The following is a 23,269-nucleotide window of genomic DNA, read 5'->3' on the forward strand; positions in this document are numbered from 1 at the left end:
CCCACGCTTGGCCCTTTTTCTCTCATGGCCTTTCCTCCACAAAAGCATTCAAACTGTCAGAAACAGTGTAACATTTTTTTTTTTCACAAATATGTCATTCCTGACCTAACGTCAGAAGTGTTGACTTGAGGGCTTTACCACCTAAAACTTCACCCCATTTTTTTGCCCAATGGGAGCAGGATGAAAACATACCATGCTCGATCTAGTCTCAGTGTTCCTCTTTTTCCTCTAATGGATTGGGATAGCATTGGGTAATCTGACCCCTGAGCAGTGGCTGGAGAACAAGGCCTGTCAGGATGGGATGGTGGCTGTATATTATCCACTAAGGGATTTGAACTCCCCCACATCCTGTTTCTTGATGTCCGTTTGTTGTGCTTGAAAAATCTAAAAGCTATCAATGGAAGAAGAGGAGGAAGAATTAAACCATACCAGTGCCTGACCCCTGAAACTCAACTTTATTTATAGATGCAGCCTAATAGTCTTAGTGTGAAAGACTCCATGTGGAGGTTAACAGATGTCTTTGTCTCTAAATTTATTTTGTTGGTTGTAGGGAATCTTGTGTCACATGTTGCTTGTACACAAACAATTGGGTAGACAGAAGTCCAATTCAGTGTTTTTAAGACCTCAACAAATACAATTCAAGACCCAAAGAATGCAGAAACTATTTCTTTGATGGGAATGAATTTATGGAGTCCTAATGTATGTCATCCTTTACCTCGAAAGAATGGTTTCCTGCTTCATTGTGTGAAAGATCCGCAGCACTTCATCCTTTGTGCCTCCGACTATGACACAAATTGCTTAATGCTGGCTGTTGAGAAGTTTCAAGGGATTAATCATAGCCATCAGTTTAAAAGATAGATATCTTATTTAAAAAAAAATAGCAGATAATTTGGTCAAATTTGTCACTCCTGTTAGAGGGCTAGTAGGAGAAAATAATATTACTTTTAATCTGTGAAGTCTTCAGCACCAGTGAGAGACTAAGTCAAGCCAAAAGACGACAGCTTTTTGATTTGGAAAGCAGCCAGAATCTTATCTGATCTTGAGCCAGAGGGAAGTCTGCCCCGAGGTCTGTCCGCCTCGAGGTCTGTCCTGCTATGTGAAGCGAACCACAGTGTGCATTAAAATGATCAGCCATTAACACAGTGACACCTCCTCAGGTGAAGAGGACCTGCTGTGATGCTCAAAGCAAAATTAATATTATACATACGACAGTTTATACGTTTTGAACTTGTTACCTTTTTTATTTGCCTTTAAACAAAACAGTAAGCAGTTGTTGTTAAATGCATCAGTGAGATATAAATGTACTGGTGGTGTTGTTATTTGAATAAAATTTGAATAGCACATGGTGAATTTCAAATTTGGACCTATCGTGATAAATAAGTCAAGTCTTATTAAGAGGCAGGAAATGAACTGGACTCTGCGTCGTTTGAACTTCCGAAATTTTTCTTATGAATGGCCATTTATGGAATTCCAATAATTGCATCACTGGATTACTTAATTTCCTAGCGATTCCCACACAGCCTGCAGTCAGTGACTTGTCCAAAACAAGCTCCGCGCTCTGACTACTCACCTTTGTCAGAAATTAATTACATGGGTATGGACAGGAAATTATTAGCTCTGTCCATTGTCGAGTGTAAAGGTTTTGCTACCTGATGTGTTTTTGTCCCTTCATGAATCCATCGACAGGGTGCTGCAGTTATAAAACCACAGATATTGCCTTGATCTTAATGAAGTTCTGTATCGTGTGCTCTTTCAAATAGGGCAGGGGCATATACTGCATTTGTTTCTTGCGACTTGATTTGTTTTCACTCCAATGCAGTGTCTTCCTCCTAACTAAACTAAAGTCTCTCTTTTGGTGGAAGATCAAACGCTCAGGGTTGTCTTTACTTACAATTTTTGAACTGGAAATATACAGCAGCTGTTGCGAATCACTGACAATTTTCGTCTAAACTGTAGTCATCATCCATTTTCTATCAAGGACACCCAGGTCTAATAGTACATAATAAGGGCGCCGAAGTTTTGAGTTTTCATCTCAATGGTCCTCACAGTTCACTGATTATTCTGGCACATATTTGTTGGGATCAGTCGATTCTCAGTGGCTGTTCTACAGGCTTAAATCTTGCAGTGAATTGAGCGCACTAATTATAGTATTCATAGACTTTGCAAGGGCCAGACTGATGCAACAAAAAAATGATTTCAGCCAGACTCACTTCAAATAGTTGCTCATGTAAACAAGCAAGAGATTCTCTCTTCTCTGGGAGAAACCCCGAGGAGATGCCGTCTAATATTTTCTTATAAAAGTGAGAAAGATTGATTTTTTTGGAATGATTATAAAAGAAACTACATGAGTGTTTCCATATTTTTCTCATTTTCATTTCTTATTGTTTTAAGATGGAAAAAAGCATTCGTGTGAGACATTTGAAAAAAATACTGTATGTTTTTTGTCTAGTAGTCAGTCGAATGAATGAAAGATTCACAAGAACCGACTTGTTAAATATCTGAAGGCAGCTTTCTAATGGCGAGATGTCTCCGTTAGTAATTTTCATCTCCAGCAGTTTCTTCATTTGAGCGGAACAAGAGGAGAGTGACACAAAACAAGGCCATTAAACAGGGCCAGTGAGAACAGCAGGGAGGTAGACAGTAAGATGGTGACACACTTCAAGAGCTGAAGATTTTCTCTGCGATTTGAATTTCATGCTGTGTGTTAATGGGTAGTGTATTGTTCACCCTGATGGCAAAAAATGTACGCTATAATCCCAGTAAGGTGGAAAAATTGGAGAAAAGAATTAGATTTGACACATGGTGAGTTTTTTTGGCAACGTTTTGTCAGAGAGGTTTACAACCCTCTCTCAAGATAACGTGTCACACTGTTTCCTCTGTGGACGACTCGTCTGCTCTTATCATCTTTCCATATTTCAACAGTAGCCTAGAGCCGACTTAAACTGTTTTCTTTGGGTTACTGCTGTCTGTGAATCAGGCTTGAGTTCTCATGAAAGAATACATGCTTGATGAGGCTTGTCTAAACACTGTGGCAGCAGCCTGTCCCCCCCAGTCAAGGAGCAATGGGCCTCTTACAGTGTTAAAGAGTTTATTTTAAATTAGCTTTAAAGTGGAATTATGCCTCTCTATGCTGCATGTAAGCAAAAGCACACAGGTATAACATTAAGGAACGTACACGGCGGGAAGCAGTGTCATGTTAAGCAACCTACAATGCAAAGAATACAATAGAAGAGATCAGGAAAGAGAAATCAGGCTCTTCTTGCTCACAGTGTAAACAAACTACTACTACATTCGTCATACAAACATGAATGAATTTGTATTCATTAACGTAAATTAGTCACAGTCACAACAAGGGCAACAATATTCAGTGAGCTGAGAGGAACTGAGAGGCTCTGTTCAAAGATCACTGTTGGCAGTGTTGAAATGTGAATTGTTCGCCTGGACTCTAGAAGAACAAAGACAGAAATCCTCTCAACATGATGTTAGATCAATCAACCTCCTTGCTTAATTAGCAGGTCCACACGTCCCATTGTTGAGATTTGAATGGTTAGCTATAACACACAATTCTAACTTTTAGTTTGGCCATGTGGTTTGTTTGACAAAAACCTTTTTGTTATTGGAATATATGTAGATTAATAAAGTTAAAATCAGTCAGCTATCCCTTAGCTTTTTTTCTTTAAGTAATGTGCTGAAACAGATGGATGGATGGTGGCTACGGGAATCCATACATACTGCAGTAAGAATGTTTTACAGCATTCTTTGTGAATGCCACAGTCCTGATAACATTCACTTATTTTCACATACAGTATATTGATTTAGCAGTTGTCCTGTTAAAGCATACCACACAGCTGCCTGTGAGTTGTGGAGTATTAAGCTTTCAGTAAATTTTTCTCACGTTGCTACTGCTGCAGTTGACAGGGCCACGTACAGGCCTTGGTAGGAGGCCAGTAGCCCTTAGAAATTCCACATTGCAAAATAATCTTATTTTCTTTCCAGCCCAGTGAGTCAAGAGCACTCTGGCTGGGTGCCCCCAGAAATGAAGCAAAAGCCCCCAGACACCTATCTTCCACTTCATTTCATCACTGAAACTTTGTTTGTTGCTGTGCATATCGAATGCTGAAGAGAACTCACACACTTGGGTGATCAGGCAGGGAAAATAAATGTGCAATTTGAATAGCATTACACCTAATGGTATACCTGTATTTCTGTACATGTTTTCAGACGGGAAGGTGGAGGTGACGAAGGAGAGCCTGAAACTCTGCACCATGGGGCCGGGAAAGGTGTTTGGAGAGCTGGCTATTCTCTACAACTGCACCAGGACGGCCACTGTCAAGAGTGAGTCTCCACAGACACCTGGAAAAACATCGAAAGTGCTTGCACAAGTCTGTCTTATTGGATGTCGACATGTTGTACACACGCACACACACACACTCACACACACACAAACACAAGTCTCCTCCCTTGGTGTAGAGGATTAGGGGATTTTCTGTCTGTAGCATATCAGCCCCACATTGACACAGAAAGAGGGATCTCCACCATACTGTATAAATGGGGAACACAGCAGTCATGATGAAACACTACCCATCGCCGCTCTGTGTTTTCACAACACTCCGGTTAAGTGTTTTGCGAGAACCCCAGCGAGCTGAATGTCAAGGTTTACTGCCTCTGCTCTCTCATGTGTCAAAAACTCCAGCTATGAAGGATGCACAGTGGGTGAGTAGGTGGTCTATCAGACTGGCGATTTGAATAGTCAGCCTAATAGAGTAAGGAGAGGAGACTGGGAAAGGACAGGACAGATGGTGTGCGACGCACATTTGAGACCTAGTGTGTTATAAGAGAGTGTGTCAGTATGAAAAATGTGTATTTATGTGAGGCAGGAAATAGGAAATATCTGGAAATGTGTCTTTGGATAGAATAATAAATAGACAATAGGTGACATGAGAGAACAAGGTCTGGTGGGTGAAAGTGTTTTTGTGCACATAAATGCAGATCAAATTAAAATGAATGACTGCAGGTGTGTCTGAATGAGTGCTCCAGTTGACACTAAAGAACATAATCAAAATGCAGTATAATCACTGGCTGGTCAATAATTCCACACACTGTTAGCGGTTAGCTGACCCTCATGGCAATCATACATGTGACCCTCCTGCCCCTCATACATGAGGGGCAGGAGGGTCCTGAAGAGGCCTGACTTGAAGTGAGGAGGAAACAGGGTTGATGATGGTGGCAGTGAGGTTGCTGGCCTTTTCCATGTCCCATGATCTGGTACTGCTGACCAGATCAACCTGACAGAACGCCCAGCTCCGGTTGCCGTGGCAACAAGTGCCCACTGGGAGATGAGCCAACTCTTATGGGATAAAATATTCCCCTTCCTCCTGGCGACAGAGTGTCTGTCCTCTTCTTTTGTGTATTTTTTATTTTATTTTATTTTTTTTGCCGGCCACCAGCCCATCGTCCTGCGCTTTCTTTCACGATCTCCTGATGTGTACGTCAGTGCTCTCCTGCTTAGTAAAAACTGTGCATGGAACAAATGATGTAATTGTCTACATGGGCAGGAGTGTGTTTACAGTCTAAACGGGTCACTGGCACTGTCTCTGAGAGTGGATGTCTGTGGTTTAATGGATGTCTCTACACAGGAATGTACAGAGGAATTCAGCCACTTACTAGAAGTGACAGCCGTCAGTGGAGTTCATGCAATCACCTGCATGTATGGAGGTTCAGCTTCCAATCACAAAATTGATCCGTTGATCCGTGTGTGTAACCCTGTAAGAGGATATATTTCCACTCTAATTTAAATTTCATTTCCATGGTACCCTAAGTCATGTGGATGAGTAATTACGTCTTGGGAGAATTTGGACGATGAACCTGCTAATGTGGACTCAGAGGAGAGTCCAGCCATCCTTTATCTGCAAAGGTAACGCAGAAAATAATGACATTGCTAACTGTGATAATGAAGAGAGTATTAGAGATTGTCACCTCCCAAGGAAATTCAGAGAAACAATTAAGATGTCATTATGTGCAATGATTCACAAACTGTGCTTTGAGCACAGTTGGACCAGTTATGCTGACATAATGATAACATTTCCAGTGTTTCTTTGTTTCAAGAATTGTGGCGTACTCAAAAAACACATTGCATTTAGAGATATTTCATTCCTGAGATTTACTTACTTCCAGTGACAGGAAAAAAAGAGCTTGAAATCTAAGAGTTACAAGAAGCACCAGAGAGCAACAGAGATACAGCATAATTTATCCTGTTTACATTAAATCGCATATATTTTGAATTAGTTCCAGTGCTTTCCAAACATTACTACAGACTTTTAGATTTTCCTTTGTGTCTTTTCATCTTCCATGCATCATTTCAGAACATTATGGAAATCACAGACTTGAAACTCTGCTTGATTTCAGTGATTCATCAGGGTGAGTTTTGTGTCTGTTGGCTTTCCAAATCAGTCTACACTTACAACTGTCTTAGTAAAAAGGGATAGCATGATTCAGACAACAACAAAAGCAGGCAGATAAGGATCACTAAACGATTATCTATCACATATTTAATTTTCAATTCTCTGCAAGTTGTTTGTCAAACCACACAGGTGGAAATAGGAAACCGCCTAGAAAAAAATGCGTTCTGTAAAAAGGATCTGTGACTGGTAATAAAATGTCTAAAGCATGCAAAATCACTGATGTAATTATTAAATTACATTAATATTATACGAACAGAATGCTCTGTAAAACAAATTAAGAATACATTACATTTCTAAGCTGTTACAAGAAATTGGACTATTTCATGTGGGGAAGGGAGTTTTGATTGGAAAAAATTTGCAAGCGTTCATCCGTTTACACAATTTTGTGCAGGTTTATTACAAGGATGAGACAAAATTGCAAGGATTGATTGAATAGGTAATAATTCTTGCATTTCCAGAATTGCAAATTCCTTGAGGGACTGACAAGGATATTCATTTCCCATCCCATTCGCCTTCTTTTCAGGCTTCAGGCGATCTCATGTGTGAGCTCTTGCTTGTTCTCTCCCAAGAGAAATGGATTCCGTACAGTTAGTTCGCCCTGGCTCGAGCATTTCAAGCAGCACTTTCTCCCAGGCTGTGTAGTTTCCCCAGCAATCTCCACCAATCAATGTGTTGTGTTTAGTTTCACGATACAGAAACTTAAGTGTAGAGTTACGGTCACATTTGGGAACTGACTGTACCAGTCTTGGCAAATGAGGTGGGATTTTATATTCAGCCTGGGAGAAAAAATGTTGCCTTAGAAGCAGTTTACAGAAGCCATCAAATCCATATCACATCATTTTCACATGACAACAATGAGATAAGATGCTGGCCGATGAGAAGAAGAAGAAAATGGTGGGAGTGAGAGACAAGAGAGAGAGGTGATAAATAAGGGACAGTGGTGACAGCAAAATGAGGGAGTCACCTCGAGGGAAGAGAGATAGAAGTGGTATTTTTTTATGTCCACAGAAAGACAAGAGGCAAGGACTTCTGCTAAAAACTATTTTTTTTTCTAGCAACAAATATCACTGTTTCTTGACAACTTGAACAACTTGACAGCGTAACAGGATGCAATTCAGTCTGGTGCAACATAAGCATCACTTCACCACGTGACAGCAGCAACAGAGATCATTTTAAACACCATCATCGGCTTACTGCTTCTTCAAAATGGACACTTATTGGTACGCTATGTAATCCAAGCGTGTAGTTACAAATTTCAAAGTCATGTTGAAAGGGTTGTTTGATCATAGAGCTGCAACTAAGTATTGATTTTAATTATTGATTCATCTGTGAGTTATTCACTTGATTACCTAAAGATATTCAGTTTGCCATTTAATTTGTTGTTGATCAGTTCAACATTTAATTCATTGCTTGTTTCAGTTGTACATGATAAACATGGTCAAACAGGTGCCATGGTTTCATCTAAACTGACTAACAAGCAGTCACTTGCCCTAAAACTTACTTTCTCTAGATATTAACCAATCATGAGCAGATGTTGTTTGTGATATTATTTGCCTTATTAAATATTCTTTGATTTAAAAAAAAAAAAAAATATCACATTAAGGTCTGCTTATTAGCTTGTTTCAAATTGCTTTAAACCACATTGCATGGTCTTTCTCAAAACATATCATAGGATGTGAAAAAGGTGGACCTTGAGTTAAAATGTTTTTTTTGTTTCGGAGGTGAGGAGTGGTTTTTCACATTCAATTATAGACTTTTTTTTATTATTATTAGCAAATCAAACAATTTAATGAAATAGCAGCAAAATTATGGTTCTAACAAATGTGATGGGACATACTCAACAAAAGCTCATTGTTCACAGTGGCTCTAAAAGGAGTGTTGGGAGTCCGGATTGTTTTGGATCAGTCCTCTGACAGAGTGAGGTCACTGCCAGTCACTACTAACGTAATCAGTGAGACTGATTATCTGTGGGCTCCATCTTAATGGCAGTGGTGGAAAAAGCAGCCTCAGACGTCACTGCACAAACTGTGCTTCCAGTTTGGATCATTTCAAGTACACGAGAATGCTTTAACGTAAGACTACTTTACAAGACAGTATAAACTCCAGACGAGATTTGGGAGGGGGAGCTTGAAGGCTTGAAGGAAATCCTAGTTCTAGCCAACAAGTATGCAAGAGTGGTTTTAAAAACGGTAGCACAATTGCTTTAAATTGACTGAAAACTAACTGGGGCTTAAAGCAGTTGCATAGAAAATATGCAATTGTTCCTCAAACAAGTCAAAATGGAGATGATCAGACTGACTTGTGTTGCTCAAAGTTTAAAAGCTTAATTGATGGAATTTAATATTATTTTTGTCATCTTGTTGCTCCATTAACTGACTGAAGGTGATTATTTGTTTAGGTTTTTTTTTTTTCTAGAGTATTAAGCAACCTTTTACTGGAATTATTGCAGACTATACAAGAGTGTGCCCTTCACTATGTCAGGACAGTATTTTGACAATGCACTGCTGTAGGTCCCAACAGGGATGCGTGTAACCCAGCGGGTACTTCTGCAGTAGGGCTAGAGTAGTTCATCTAATTTGTAATTATGTTAGATAAAAAAAGGAGGGAAAATACACACACACACAAATAGTAACCCCATAGTATCCTGTGCTATGCTGTGTAACCTTTCAGTGTGACGCTAGAGAAGTAAACGTAAATAGCTAGCAGAAAAAAGGTTAAATGTTTGACACATACAACTTCCGTTGCTCTAGTGCGAATTCAAATGTGACCAAATGCTACTGAAGAAAGACACCTAAACATCACAGTGTCTTGCATTATATATATAATTAACAGTATTAAATAATAACCTGATGGATGACTGGTGGTCTTGATGAATGTCTAATGCATAAATGTATTAGATGCATACTGACACCCACCAGTCTATACATACACATTATATAGCGATATTCATCTGAAATTGACATTTCCTTCATCCTAATGATTCTCATTATTTGACATTTACACTCTGCCAGATAATGTGAACCTGAGATAAAAATGAAAACGCAAGTCTTAATTAATATGATGGAAGATTTTCATTTCCTGAGGGTGGCAGCCATCCAAGCCACGACTCAGTCTGTCCTTTAAGATTAAGGGTTCTGTTTTCATGAGGGTGCATGCTGGGTAGTGAGGCAATGGCACCATGCGCCATTGACTCATGAATATAGATCTTTAAAAGCCTTACTGACAACTCCTGTCAGTAAGGTCTTTTTGCTCGTCCTTGTGACTGTTGTTTTTCCACGACATGGGATTGAATTCACCCTAAAAGTCCTACAGACAGCACAGACATGTAGAACAACATACTGTACACACACACACACACACACACACACACACTTACTTGCATGGCAGTTAGCAGAGGGCCAGTGCTTGTGCATCAGTATTCACACGCACACACACACGAATTACTAAAAACAGCAATTCATATCACGGTATCACAGAAAGAAAATTAAGCCACAGCAGCATTGTTCCGGAGACTTCTGAGAAAGGGACTCGTAACAGATTGATAACTCTGTTGCTGTATGAAAACCCTTCCTTCCGCTGGGAGTGAGCAAACGGTTTTCTTTCTAATCAGTCTGAGAGAGGACAATGTGCTTGTGACTGTGTGTAAATGTGTGTGTGCGTGTGTGTAGTGGGCTATGTCTGCTCAGTCTCAGGAATCACCCTGTCCGCTGTGAGTGAATCTTGTTTTGGCAGAAAGAGATAAGTTACAGGTTTGACTCCCTGGAGCACCAGGCACCAAGTTAAACATTATGACTGATATGGAAGGCAGAGAATGCTGGCTTTTGCTGAAGGGCTGTGTTGTTTTACACTATTATGTTACACATAATAAAACATGTAGCTGGTACGACTGTCGGTTTGCCCTCTAAGTCCCTAACTCTTGGGTTCACTTTGTGTGTGTATACGTCTATAGTCTCTTCCATAAATATTTCCCTGATGTTACTATGTTATTCTCGTTTCAATGACTTGATTTATTTACATATCACAAAGAAATGCAGACCAACTTCAAAACATTCCTCCTCTGCATTTTAGCATTTTTCATGCATGACTTAACATAATGAACTGTGAGATCACCCCCAGCCTCTCTTTGACCCGGCACTGTGTTTCCACAGCATCGGTGCGTGCCGTGTCTTGGCCTCCTCTTACTGTTATAGGCAGAGCTCTCAGGTTGGATCTGGTGTAGAATAACAAGCATCAGCAAGCAGAGAGAAGAAACAACTGCGTTCTATGCGATGCATTTTCAGTGCGATTAAATTGAAGCGAGTGCTGGATTTGAAAGCACTCTCCCAACAAAAGCAATTACTTCTGTGTCTTTTGAAAACCAGGGTGAGAAATGTTGCAGTTTCCTATAATTTCAGCTGAACATAATAGGAAAATATAATGGGGAATATCCTGGAGCGAGTGTTAGCTCTGTCTTCCATTAATTCTATTGACTTGCAATGGTTAGCGGTTACATTAGCAACGTTGTGAATTAGGCTAAACAACATTACATTGCTAATGATATAAGGCAATGCAATGCAAGTTTGCAGATGCACTTAATAGCAGTTAATGCCTCTCTTGATCCTGAAGGACATCTATCAGCTCAGTATGTGCCGCTTTGTTCGTTTTAGTCAGCTGGACAGGTTTTTTTTCTTGCAGAGTGAACAGTTAATGCAGTCATCTGTGGAGGTGTTTTGGTACAGCAGGCTGATGTGGTCTCTGCTGCTTGGGGGAACAGTCTTGTTCTAGCTACCTGTATCTACGACAAGTCAGCAGTGGTGCCAGGCCACAGATAAAGATGAAATAAAGATACAGGAAATCAATGACACAGGCAGGACTGAACAGTCAGTGCAACCTGACATGTTAGCGCCACGTTGTGCCTCTCGTGTAGTCATAATTTTTAAATGTGATACTTCATTGTACAGTTGCTTGTTCCTTTCACATTCATTATTTCCATTAAATCCTGGAGATAACTTCTGGAAAGAGAGAGATTAATTTAGCAGCTGACACAACAATACAACACTAATGTTATGTAATTCAAGAATTTATAAGTAATATCACTCTCAAATTCAGTGCAAAACTGTTACTGTGTAGGACTTTGAGAAGCAAGAGAAAAGCCACATTTTCTGAAGGGAGTGCTGTAAGTATGATTAGAGTATTAGGGGTTTACGTATATAGAGATTTACATCCGCTGCAGCCCTTAAGAAAAGCAACATTGTATGATTTGTTGTGAGCAAAAGGTGTGGAGATAAGGGCTCTTAGAATCAGTGCTGGTGAGTGCACTCTTAATAGGGAACACAGAGGAACCATCTATTGTGTCATTTCCAATCTTGGGCTGCTCGCCATAATTAGAGGTGCAACCGAGAGCAAGGAAATGCCACACTGATGAGGTATCCATACAAATGCTATACAGTTTATGTAGGCACGCCACATCTGAATTCAGACAGGTAATTTGACAAGCAGAGAAAAAGATTGCATTAACAGGAATTACTTATGAGTGCACTCAATACTCAAAAATCAAAAAAAATCAAATTAAAATACAAAAAATTGCAAAATTGATGTCTCATTTGCTGCGACTGACATCCGGATAATTTGTTGTAAAAGTTAAAGCAAAACCATTCCCTCCACATCTCATCACACTGATGTGTGCAGAGATTCAGGAGAGCTACGTTATCGTGCGATTAAGGATTTCACGGGTTCACTGAAGAAGATGCAGAAGAAGAGAGAGAGAAAGGAAGGCTTTGGTAGATACAATTCCAGTGGGACAGAGAGAGGAAGAATCTTCTCCTTTTCCGTGGCTGCCATGGTAACACCACTGCCAGAATGCAGCAAGAAATGTGGTGGTAAAATGGTGACGGTGGCATCGAAGCCCCCATCCAGCTGTTGAAACTCGCTGTTTTTGTCTGATGTTAATGTATATAACTTGACAGTGTGACTTAGTTGGGGAATGTGGAAGGTGGACACCAGAATTTTTATGTCTGTGTGTGTAAGTGCATATGCTGGATGTTGCCCCTGTGTGTTTGTGTGTGTGTGTGTTTGGAGTGAGGGGCCCCTGCTGCTGTTATTGTCCTGATTCTCAGCTGGAGCGCAGGTGTGAGCCCGGAGCTAGAGTCTCTTCTGGGGCTCTAGAAGACTTGAAAGGTTAAAACACTCAGGGAGAGCCAACCTCAGACAGCAGCAACGTACAGTCAGTCAGGACGAAAACAGCCCTGCAGCTGTAGTTTTAAACAGCTGCTTTTCTTTGTGACAGATATAGAGAGACTAATAATATGAATGTGGATTTTGCTCTGTAAGGATTCTGGATTTGCGCTATCCAGGGGACAATTGCATTGCTCACTTTTTTTGATACAATTATTTTTATATATAATCATTATTTGCTGATTATTAATCATATAACAATTTGTCAAAAAATAACTTATCAAATTTAAAAGAAAAAATCCTGTTCTGTGTTCAATTTTTTTTTTGGACTAGGTGCAGTGATGTAAGTAAAGTTAAACATCCATGTAGCAAAAATGATACATCGATACCAGATAACAGTCAGCTCTCATTAATCTAATGTCACAGGCTAAAGGACAACCAGGAGGTATAAGAATAAGGTTTGGAAATATTTTGACAAAATCAACAAAATGATTCACAGTGAATCACAGAAGTGGTATCTGGAGATTCCATATTAAGCTTTGTGGAAGAAGGAGACTTTCTTACTGAGCTGGAGTACAAGCTACCATTAAAACAAACAACAAACAACCACCAGAGTGGAAAAGATTTACTGTTATGTGGAAAGCATTGTGAGATAAAACCAAACCCTAACCCCTATCCACATTTTGTCTTGGTTGTTTTTCTATGCTTTTTTTTTTTGAGTCTCTAGTGTCTCATTGAAGGTTTCAGGATGGATTGAAAATTGCTTGCTCAAGCCACCAGATGTTTTAAAAGTGTATATGCATCCAGATCTGGACACAGGGCCCTTGAAATAACAAGTGTAAATGGGCTCACAGATACTCATAGTGTTCACCAGGAGATGATTGAAAGCTAATCCTCCACAGAACAAACTGGAACATGTATGACTCACACCCTTGGCTATTTTGTGGACTTATTGATTTGGTGAACTTCTATGAAAAAAGAAGCAAACAGTCTCTCACACTGTGGAGAAAATATGCTCCTGAGAATCAAAGTCAGTAATTGTGGAGCTAAACATTACAGAGCTAAATGTAAAGTTTAATTTTGGCCAGTGCAATGATCTAAATAGGTGAGGTCTAGCGGTCCAGGACAGACACCTAGTAGTAGTGGTACATGTCTATAATGCATCACTAATGTTGAGCCAGTCTGAGAGGGAAGGTGTTAACGACCTCTCGTTCAGGAACGACTGATTGTTGTTTCTTAACTTGGCAAGGAAAAATACAAGCAACTGAAGATGCTATATGGCTGGCAGTGAATGCAAGGACAAGGTTAGAAGATATGCTTGCTCTTCCAGCTTACATTTACCCACAATATTGTGTCCAACCTGCTTTCATCACGGTCTTCAAGTGATTTTTTTTTTCTTGCCAATTCTTGGAAGGCAGTGAAGAGGTCAGGATGTTTGAACCATGGAAATACAAATAAAATAATGGATAGGTAATGAAATTTCTATTTTCTGGTCTTCCAAAAACTAGGCTTAATTTCATGTCCCATGAGAAGTGAAATGATAGTGAATAAACTATGATATTTCCTTATACATTTATATATTTATACATGTGATTCTTCTGATACTGTAAATACTGTACATGTAGTTGCTGTGTTTTGCAGCAAGCTGAAAACACCTCCAGCAAATGTTGAAAACGGGTCGGCCTTGAAGTTTTTACTGAAAGCAAGTATGAAAATGGCATTTGATAAAATATAATGACAGTAATTACAAATCAGGAAAAGATGAGATGTTATGAACAATAGTTGGACTGAAGGCACTGTAAAACGAGTCAGTACAGAAACTATAAAACTAGACTCACAGACGCATTGACCAATTATAAAACTTCTGCTACACCTTAATTAAGTAAACCTGTTTTGCTTCAAGTCTTTTTCAACATTTAACCATGACCACAAGCGTTCTCTAACCCTAACCAAGTGCTCATTATAATACATTTATCACCCTTTAATTGCATGAAATATGTTGCCAGCCGGTGCTTTGCTCATTAGTTCAGTATAAACACTTTGCAACTCCTTAAAACTGTTTCCTCGTTATATTAAAAAAAAGCTTCCTCATTATATCCCTCATTAAATCATAAATTTCAGTCAGTGGACCCATTCGCAAACAGCCGCTCACCTTCACTCATAGGCAGTGAATATCTTCCGCCTGCCCACATATGCAAATAAAATGTACAGATCTGTGATTTTACATCACAACTAAACAATTAGTCTATAAACAGGTGTTTCTGTGGTTGCCTAGCAACATAAAAAAAATATATGCACAGCACTGCGCTTTTTTCAAGTTGTATGCTAGGCCTCATTAAATAAAGTCAGTTTGGTGTGCAGATCATGTCCTCTTGAGGTGTCAAATTTGTAGGATAGATTATTGAATATTTGAAACATGGCAGAACTGGGGGTTTTTTCACTGAAGAGAGAAAGTAATTTAACATCTCTGGACCACTCAGTGATTTGATTAATGTGTCTATGGCTATACATCTTTTCCTCGCAATGAACAGTTTCTCCACAGATTTCACAGAAACAAAGCTGAATGGTGGACTCCTGCAGAGTAAAGAGGCCTCTTGCCAGAATAATTGCTATTTCAAAACAAGAGTGCCATGCACACATATAAAATGATGAATATGTGCACACATGCTGGCATTCACCGCTGGCAAAGCAGAATCAAAGCTATCACTGTGCTTTTGCCTCAGCACGGGTCACAAAACATCAGCCTTGACTGACACAAATTCAACAATGACACAACAAGTTATTTCTTCTTGTTGCCAGAGCTGAAATAAAGAAAATAGTCTGTGTAGAAATTTCAGTATAGACGCTTTGGTTAACTCTGGCTGACATTGTGTGACATGTGGTTCTACATTGTTCTCAGGATCCCTGACTGCATGACAAATCAATAATTTGACAGGTTTCAGTATGGAGTTTGAGTAGTCCACAGAACCTGCAATACAAAGAAATATGTTACTGATATAAGCCACGCTAGGGTCTAAAAATAACCTACTTGCTGATAAATAGCAAACACACTTCATTTCCTCCATTTGATCGGGTTATTCAAACTGATTTCCTCTGTGGAAAATTTCTTGTTCACTGTCTATAATGACAAGGACAACAAACAATTAAAATTTATCTCACAAACCGAAAGCAATTTATGATGAACAGGTAATTTTTTTTTTTTGCCGCGGGGAGTGGATGACTACATTGTTTACCTTGACGTCACCAGCTCACGTAGCAGTACTTATGTGACTCGCACCATGAAATAAAATCTGTGTAGGACAGAGAGAAATTAATTTCTTTTAATGAAACATGTTTCGAAGACAGCAGACTGTTCAAAACCAATTGGAATGATTAAAGGCTTTTAAAAAAGAACAATGTGTTGATAGAGTTTGTTCCGTTTTTCTTTGCTCTTTCACTCTTGTTCATTTCTGTCTTTTTTTGTCTATCAATTGCTCAAGTCCTCCTCAAACAGAAATGTAATTTTCTTCTTGGCCTTACACCTGATGTACATCAGCACCAATTATGATTCATATTAATTTGTATTGTAAAATACCTATGTTACCTTTGCTGTTAAGTACTTTCCAGATATCCATTTTCATTTATATATATTAACCTGCAGGGCAGCGCAGCAGCATAGTGGTTAGCGTTGTCACCTCGCAGCAAGAGGGTTCCTGGTTTGAATCCCAGTTTGGCTCCTTCTGTGCGGAGTTTAAACTGTATGTTCTTAATTGGTTGTTGTCCTTTTTTCCCACAGTCCCAAAAACATGCACATCAGGTTAATTGGCTACTCTACATTGCCCCTAGGTGTGAGTGTGTGTGTCTGTGGTTGTCTGTCTTTGTGTGTCAGCCCTGCAATTGACTGGCGACCAGTCCAGGATGTACCCTGCCTCTCCTCCATAGTCAGCTGTGATAGGCTCCAACCCCCACCGTGACCCTGATGAATAAGTAATATAGAAAAGGGATGGATGATATTAATCTACAAATGGAGAGTTTAGCCTAAATAAGGGATGTTTCACTTTCTGTCCACACATTTTTCCCTACTCTGTCCACCCTCTGCCGTGTTCAAACTCAAATTCATACTCATATGAACTTCAAATGATAAGTGTTTACGTAATAGAAAAATGTACATAATCGCTGTGACTGTCCAAAATGACAGCACATCCAGCATCCAGAGAAACTACTTCTTGAATCTGTGCTATCAGAGCGTTTCATCCAATCCAGTGTTTGCTGCTGTGCTTCAGTTATGAAGAACATTGGCAAACCTGCAGTCACAGAGCTAATTTTAGAACCACTCACCTTTCAGTATAATGGAATTCTTATCTAAACTGACCAAACTCTCAGTCTTCTAAATGTGTGAGTGTTTATAATAAACTTCCAAACACGATCAGCTGGAATTGACGCATGGAGGTCGGGCGTGAGTTCTGTTAATGTTAGAGATGAGTGGTGAATGGTGTTCCTGAAGACGGAGAAAGCTAAAAGCAAGCTTTCAGGAATATCTCTATTCAGTCAGCCTCTGTCAGGAAGTTTCTAACAGGAATGTAAAGAGAATGTCCTGTCTGCGCTCAGTGTTAGATTTGTGCTTTTAAACATTATGACTCCCGCATGCTTAAGCGTCTTTTTTCATTTCTAATGGTGGACATTGTTGGACATAGATGTTTTTTTTCATGAGTCTCTTTTTTATCAGCAGTGCCAAAATAGAAGTACCTAAGATAACAATAATCATTTTTTATTATTCCTTTGTAGAAAAATGGTTCATCCTCTGTGCAGTATGGTGGACAGCCGGTGGTTCAGCTTAATATTTGTGGAGCACCTGCTGCTCCGAGTCTGTGGTGGCTCCTGTCTTCCACACGGGGCGAGCGCTGGCAGCTGGACACTTTGTCTGATGAAGCCAGCTAATTTTCTCTGTCGGGATTCACTGAGATGTGAAAGCTGTCGTAAGAGCACATGCTACCACCCAACCTACAGCCGTGCGAGGCTCCAGTTCACGACAGCTCGTGTGAATCAACGCTTCTCGTTCTCTGACATATGAATTTTAGAAACTCATCACACATCACACTACTGCGAAACATGTACTCAGTGTGTCTGTTTTTCCTGCATTGTGTTGGTTTACTTTAAGCCCCAGTAATAATAATTAGAGCCACAATTACGTAGAGAATTCCTCTATCGTTTTCCTTTTTCTTCAGGCTCTGTGACACTGTGTGGTGTAAATGACCTGTCCTGCTTTCTCACGCTCTAAAGAGCTCATCCAGATGTAATCAGACTTGGCTGATGTTATTAATGACTTAGGGGGAAAGGAGATTACTCCCTACTTCCACCACGCAGCCCTGACAGCATCGCTCACTTAATGCCTTCCAAAACCAGACATGTAGGAAGCCTCGAAGGAGTACAGTTCACGTGACTATGTGATTGTGAAGTGTGTATGTGAATGTGTGTGTGTGTGTCTCTCAGAGTGTGAAAAGAGAATGGTTTATTTTCTCATTTTCTTACACATTACAGGGATGCCAAGAGGGGAGAATTTTGGTAGAAAATGTCAATGGTGGAAATTAAGTTTCAGGCACAGGCAAGTCAGAGATTTGTCAGTGGGAAAAGTTTTTTGAATTGCAGTGAAAACCAATTCAAAAGTCTTAAAACCTAAACATTGCAATAATATTCCAGAGTGGAAATTCTTGCAGATGGTGCTCTTGCTAATTACTTTGGAGACGTGACCTCGTCTCTCGGAGCTTTATGGCGTCCCCTCCAGGTTAATCTACAAGTGCTAACATGATAATTCACAGCCGAATGCGTCCTAATAACCAACATGGCACCAAAGCCGCAGGTTGATTAACATTTCCACATTCCACATTTTAACACATTTCTTTTGCCGTGTGACAATGATTTGATTACTGGCATCTTAACGTTGGAAAACTGGTAGAGGAAAGAAATCATAACTTGAGACTTTGCTGTGAATAATATAGAGCGCTGTGTGAAAATGCAAATCATCATCTTTCGCGGTCTTATTTTGGCAGCTGTAGAAAATTTACTTATTGGAACAATAGGCAAATAATCAATAAAGACTTTCCTTCATCTACTTGACAGATGAATGTGGTGAGAGAAGGGGAGCTTATTTTCTGTCTGTGTACACACTCTGACGTACACTGAGCAGTGCGTAATACTCAGTTAATAGTTTGTTGTGAGCAAATATATTTCTTGTCATCAGAGCGTACAAGTTTCCTTGCACACTTCACTGCTTGATACTCTGGCTCTTGAGACTCTAATCAATCATTTTGGCGTAAAGTACCGCTTTAATGTAGGCCTGTGATGATTTTGGAAAGGAATGTGGATTTTCTGCAGTGCAAATGGCAGGCGCTTTATACTTCAGCTGAATCACCGTGAGCCAGACGCAGACTGTTTTGAGTCATTTTAAAACCTCATTAAAACTCATGGTCCTCAGAACAAAAATCAAGATTACAGTCACAGTGAGGAGCGAAGTTTAGATTTCTCTGAACCCCACGCTCTCTGGATGTAAATTGTCAAGACTGGAGTACAGAAAAGAAATCGCATTCTATATTTATATAATTTAATGAGCAAAAATTTGATTACAAGAACAAACACGTGGAACATTTGCATAATGCCCTCGGCTGAAATTCAGTTACAGTGAATTATGGCCGAGTCAAATGAATGACTATCTCCTTCTACCACATACATGCTTTGTCCGGCTTGCAACATGCATATGTATATTATCTCTCACTGTTTTCCTCAGGCTTAAACGCATATTCGCTCCCTTTGGGGCCAAGGGAGCTAGTGTTCCAGTTTTTGCTGCATAACAATCAAACATATTGATCGATTGTTGCAAACAATTGGGAGAAATTGAAAGCTGAGGGATTACAAACACCACATCAAGGAGAAGCAAGGAAAGGAGGAGCAAGAGCAAATGATAGTGATAACATGCTCAGCTGTGGGCGGCATGGCTATGAATAGCCATCCTTTATTCTGAGGTGGGATTACATTCAATTTAGTGGAGCTTTCAGGAGCAAAGAGAAGCTAGAATTGCTACCTTGTGTATGTCTGCACCAAGCAGTCATGCAACCGTTTGCATCTGCATCTGTCTGTGAACAATGAGCTTGTGGTGGTCTACGGTGCTTCAAATTGCTGTAAAAAACTACAAATTCTAAAATATGGATGCACAGAAGATCTGTACAATCAGCAGGGCATTTTGATGCCAAAATGAAGTTACCCTTTGACCTTTGGGATGTAAAACATCATTACCTCATAACCAGTTTATCCTATTAGACATGTATGCGAAACTTTGCAATGATTAGTGAATGAATTATTGAGTTATGGCCACAAACTTGTTTTATAATCTCCCTATCCTTGACCTTTGACCGCCAAATTCAGAACAGTACATCCTTAAGCCCAAATCGGTGTTTGTGCCAGGTCTAATGAAATTCCCTCCAAGCATTCCTGATACATTCACCAGAATGGGATTGAAGTGAGACCACAGTGACCTTTGCTCTTTTACCACCAAGATCTAATTCATTCTTGAGGCCAAATGCATGTCTGTGCTAAACTCTGCGAAATTTCCTTGAGGTGTCCCTGAGGTATCGCCTTGATGAAAATAGGAGAGGCAGATGGTCGGACACACCGAAAATATAATGCCTCGGGCTACGGGTGTCGCTGGTGCAGACATAAATCGGTGTTAAACAGTAATCAGCAGGGATATTGAGGTTAACGTGATTTTAAGTTAGGGAGTAAATTTTATGTTAATTAGACTGACTCATATCGTAATGTGATATTTGTGCTACAATGAACAATAAAGTGCAACATATATCAGCTGCATATTACAAAACACCTGCACTCCGGTACTTACTATGCAAACCCACACATCAGTGAATTGGTGCACATCAAGAGGCCGTTTTAGCAGCATCAACCAGAGCCAGTTTTTGAATGATCACACATTTGCTTCTGAGATCAGCATATCCTGACTACTGTTTTCTAACTCCCTCCTCTGTGTCCATGACAGCATGAGTGCTATAAACATCAGTTGAAACACATCAGACACCTCGACTCTCCACAAAGCTGCCCGTGTGTATTGTACTGAAACCTCTTTTTCAATTTTTTTGTTTTACCTTTTTGAAAGAGAATGAATGCAAATGTATTTTTATTTTACTTCTCAGTGCCGCATCTACGGCAAACACATACAACAGATATGACTGATACTTGACAAATGCCAATGATCATATTCACAGGCTAAAGGGCTGTCCATGCAGATGACTGTAATGATAACAAGCTTCCGCACTGATGGACGTTGACGTTCTGTAAACGGCAAGCAAACACTACGCACTGAGGGATAAGAGCAGAACCTCTGAAAAGTCTTTCCTAAATGGCATCAATTAGCTTACACAAAGCAGTGCAACAGTGAGAAATCAATAGTATAAGTACTGCAGGGATTTGATTGGCTGTCAGTGTTTCTGTTACTCATCAAATCGCTGTGAAAGGTGATTATCCTTGATGTGGACGACCCTTAAGACTGTTGATAAATAGAAACACTGAACCTAACCAGTGCACCTGTCTGCAGTCTGGAGCAACTGGCACCCAGGTAGTACTTACCGCCTGTATATACCCTTGTGGGTTTTATGTGGCATTCATCAACAGTCCACCACAGCATGAGCAAAGACCATCCCAGTGGAATAACACACTGACCAATTCCTCAAAACCTTTCACAGACAGCATCCTCACATCTTCCCAGCGGTGCCCTGGGAGTTGTGTGTACCCAGAAAGCTGTGAAGCTAATGATCGGCAACTCGTGAGCATTAAGACATTCATCTGCGCCCTCACTACAGGATAACTAGCTCCCTCAGTCTCACTGCAATTTAGTCAAGCCTCAGAATAATACACTTACCTGCTGTGGCGCGCTGCAGGCACCCTACATATCTTATTTCCCAGTGCCCCACACTCCCACTTCATGGCACTCCCAGAAAACATTTCATTGCACACTGCATAGTGGGCAGTGACGTCTAACCTCCCACTCTTGTTGCTTTGGGGTCAGATTAGAAGTCCATTCTAACAGTTTCTTTTTCTCCATACCCTACGGTTTGTTGGGTTTGTAGTCTAGTTTGTCCACAGCATCCCAGTTGATTAGATAAGACATAACTAGATCCAGATATTATTTTTTTAATAATAATTTTGTTTAATGAGAAGAAGAAATAAAATGGAGCATGTGTGTTTGGAATCAGTGCAGACAATGTTTCGCAGTTTATTTTCATATTTTCGCCGTCAGATGACTGCTTAATTATTTATCTGTGCATATGCACTCTGCATGTGTATTCAGCAGCAGGTGTTTGTTTACATATTTGTGTGTATTTGTATGTATGAGAATGCTGTATGTGTATCCTGGTATGTGTGTGCTTGTACAGGATATCTGCACATCTGCGTATCCACACATCTGTGTATACATTTTTATGTCATGCTGTGCGTTTGGGGGTTCCTGCTCCAAGAAAGAGTCTCTAACTAAAAACAGTCTGTGTAATGAGGGCATTTCTCTTGTGGTTTGGCCCCATTTTAGAGTGCTGCCAAACTCTTGGTCTGCAGAGGAAGATTTGTAGTGCCTGTGGGAGTGTGTATGAGTATAGGTACATAAATATGAGGAGTATATGAGATTGCATGTTATGTGGTGTATTTTTCTGTATGTGTGCTCACTGAGCCTTATTTAAATTACAGGTATTTCCCACGTTATCACACCTTTTGAACTTTCCTTTGTTGTTTGCATTAGTGAATATTCTTAACTAAAGGTCCTTTTAAAAGCTGGTAAGACCAACCCCTCTGTGCAAAAATATCACTCTTTCAAGGAAAACCTCTGTGATGTAAACAAAAGTTGGTGCGCTGTGGTGTGTGAGTGAGTGGGCAGCATATTTATAAAGTGTAGATGGTCAGATGTACACAGAAAATGCATATTAGCTGCAGCCCCAGGCCCAGTTGTCATCATCCCGAAGTGGCACGCTGATTCTCCTTCGGCCTCAGGGTTGATGTTTGGTCGCTAAGTCTCTGGCTTCACTGTTGAGGACAGTGAGAGGAAAAAAAGAGATTCATCCTTTAATCAATAAACACCTCATTGTTCTTCACAGATCATTAAAACTCTGAAACAAGCAGTGAGTGTCACACCAGGAGGATGAGACAGAATGAAAATCTCAGACATACACACTCAAAATACTAAGTAGACTGACTCTTAGCTGGTGATTTTTTTCTAATATTGCTTCATGTCCCTGTGGCCACAGGGCCCTCGAGGGATCTCCAGATTTGTTCTTGGGTCAGACTCTCTGGAATCGCCTTATCGTTTTTATTACTCCTCACAGTCTACTGTACAGGTTGAAGTGATAGCCTTTGCTGCAGAAGATGATGGTACTGGAAATTATGAGATATCATTTTGATATAATTAGCTTAAGCTGTTACTAAAGTGAAGGATTGAATTCTTGAAGTAACTCTGCAGTGTGGCTCAGCTCGATGCAATGTGCCATCTTGATGTGTTTTGTTAGACAGTTTCTGCATCAGCAACCCAATTTCTAATATGAAATGTGCCTGAATGTGGAAATATAATGACATGCGGGTGTGGGTTAGAGGTCCATTGCGTTGTGCTGGCCTGGTTCCAACAGAGTCTGTTC

At 40.0% G+C, this 23,269-nt stretch overlaps 1 protein-coding gene across 3 annotated transcripts in view; it reads left to right on the forward strand.

Annotated features, from left to right (window-relative positions):
- The window catches only part of LOC124065715 (cGMP-dependent protein kinase 1), a 72,792-nt gene that overhangs the window by 20,996 nt on the left and 28,527 nt on the right, over window positions 1–23,269 (forward strand). For all 3 annotated transcript variants that reach the window (XM_046401370.1, XM_046401371.1, XM_046401369.1), the window contains exon 3: window positions 4,222–4,335. In XM_046401370.1, the coding sequence (XP_046257326.1) occupies window positions 4,222–4,335 (114 nt within the window). The remainder of the gene's footprint in view (window positions 1–4,221; window positions 4,336–23,269) is intronic.

Source organism: Scatophagus argus, chromosome 10, assembly GCF_020382885.2.
Source record: "Scatophagus argus isolate fScaArg1 chromosome 10, fScaArg1.pri, whole genome shotgun sequence".
In the NCBI taxonomy this organism is placed as follows: Eukaryota; Metazoa; Chordata; class Actinopteri; family Scatophagidae; genus Scatophagus; species Scatophagus argus.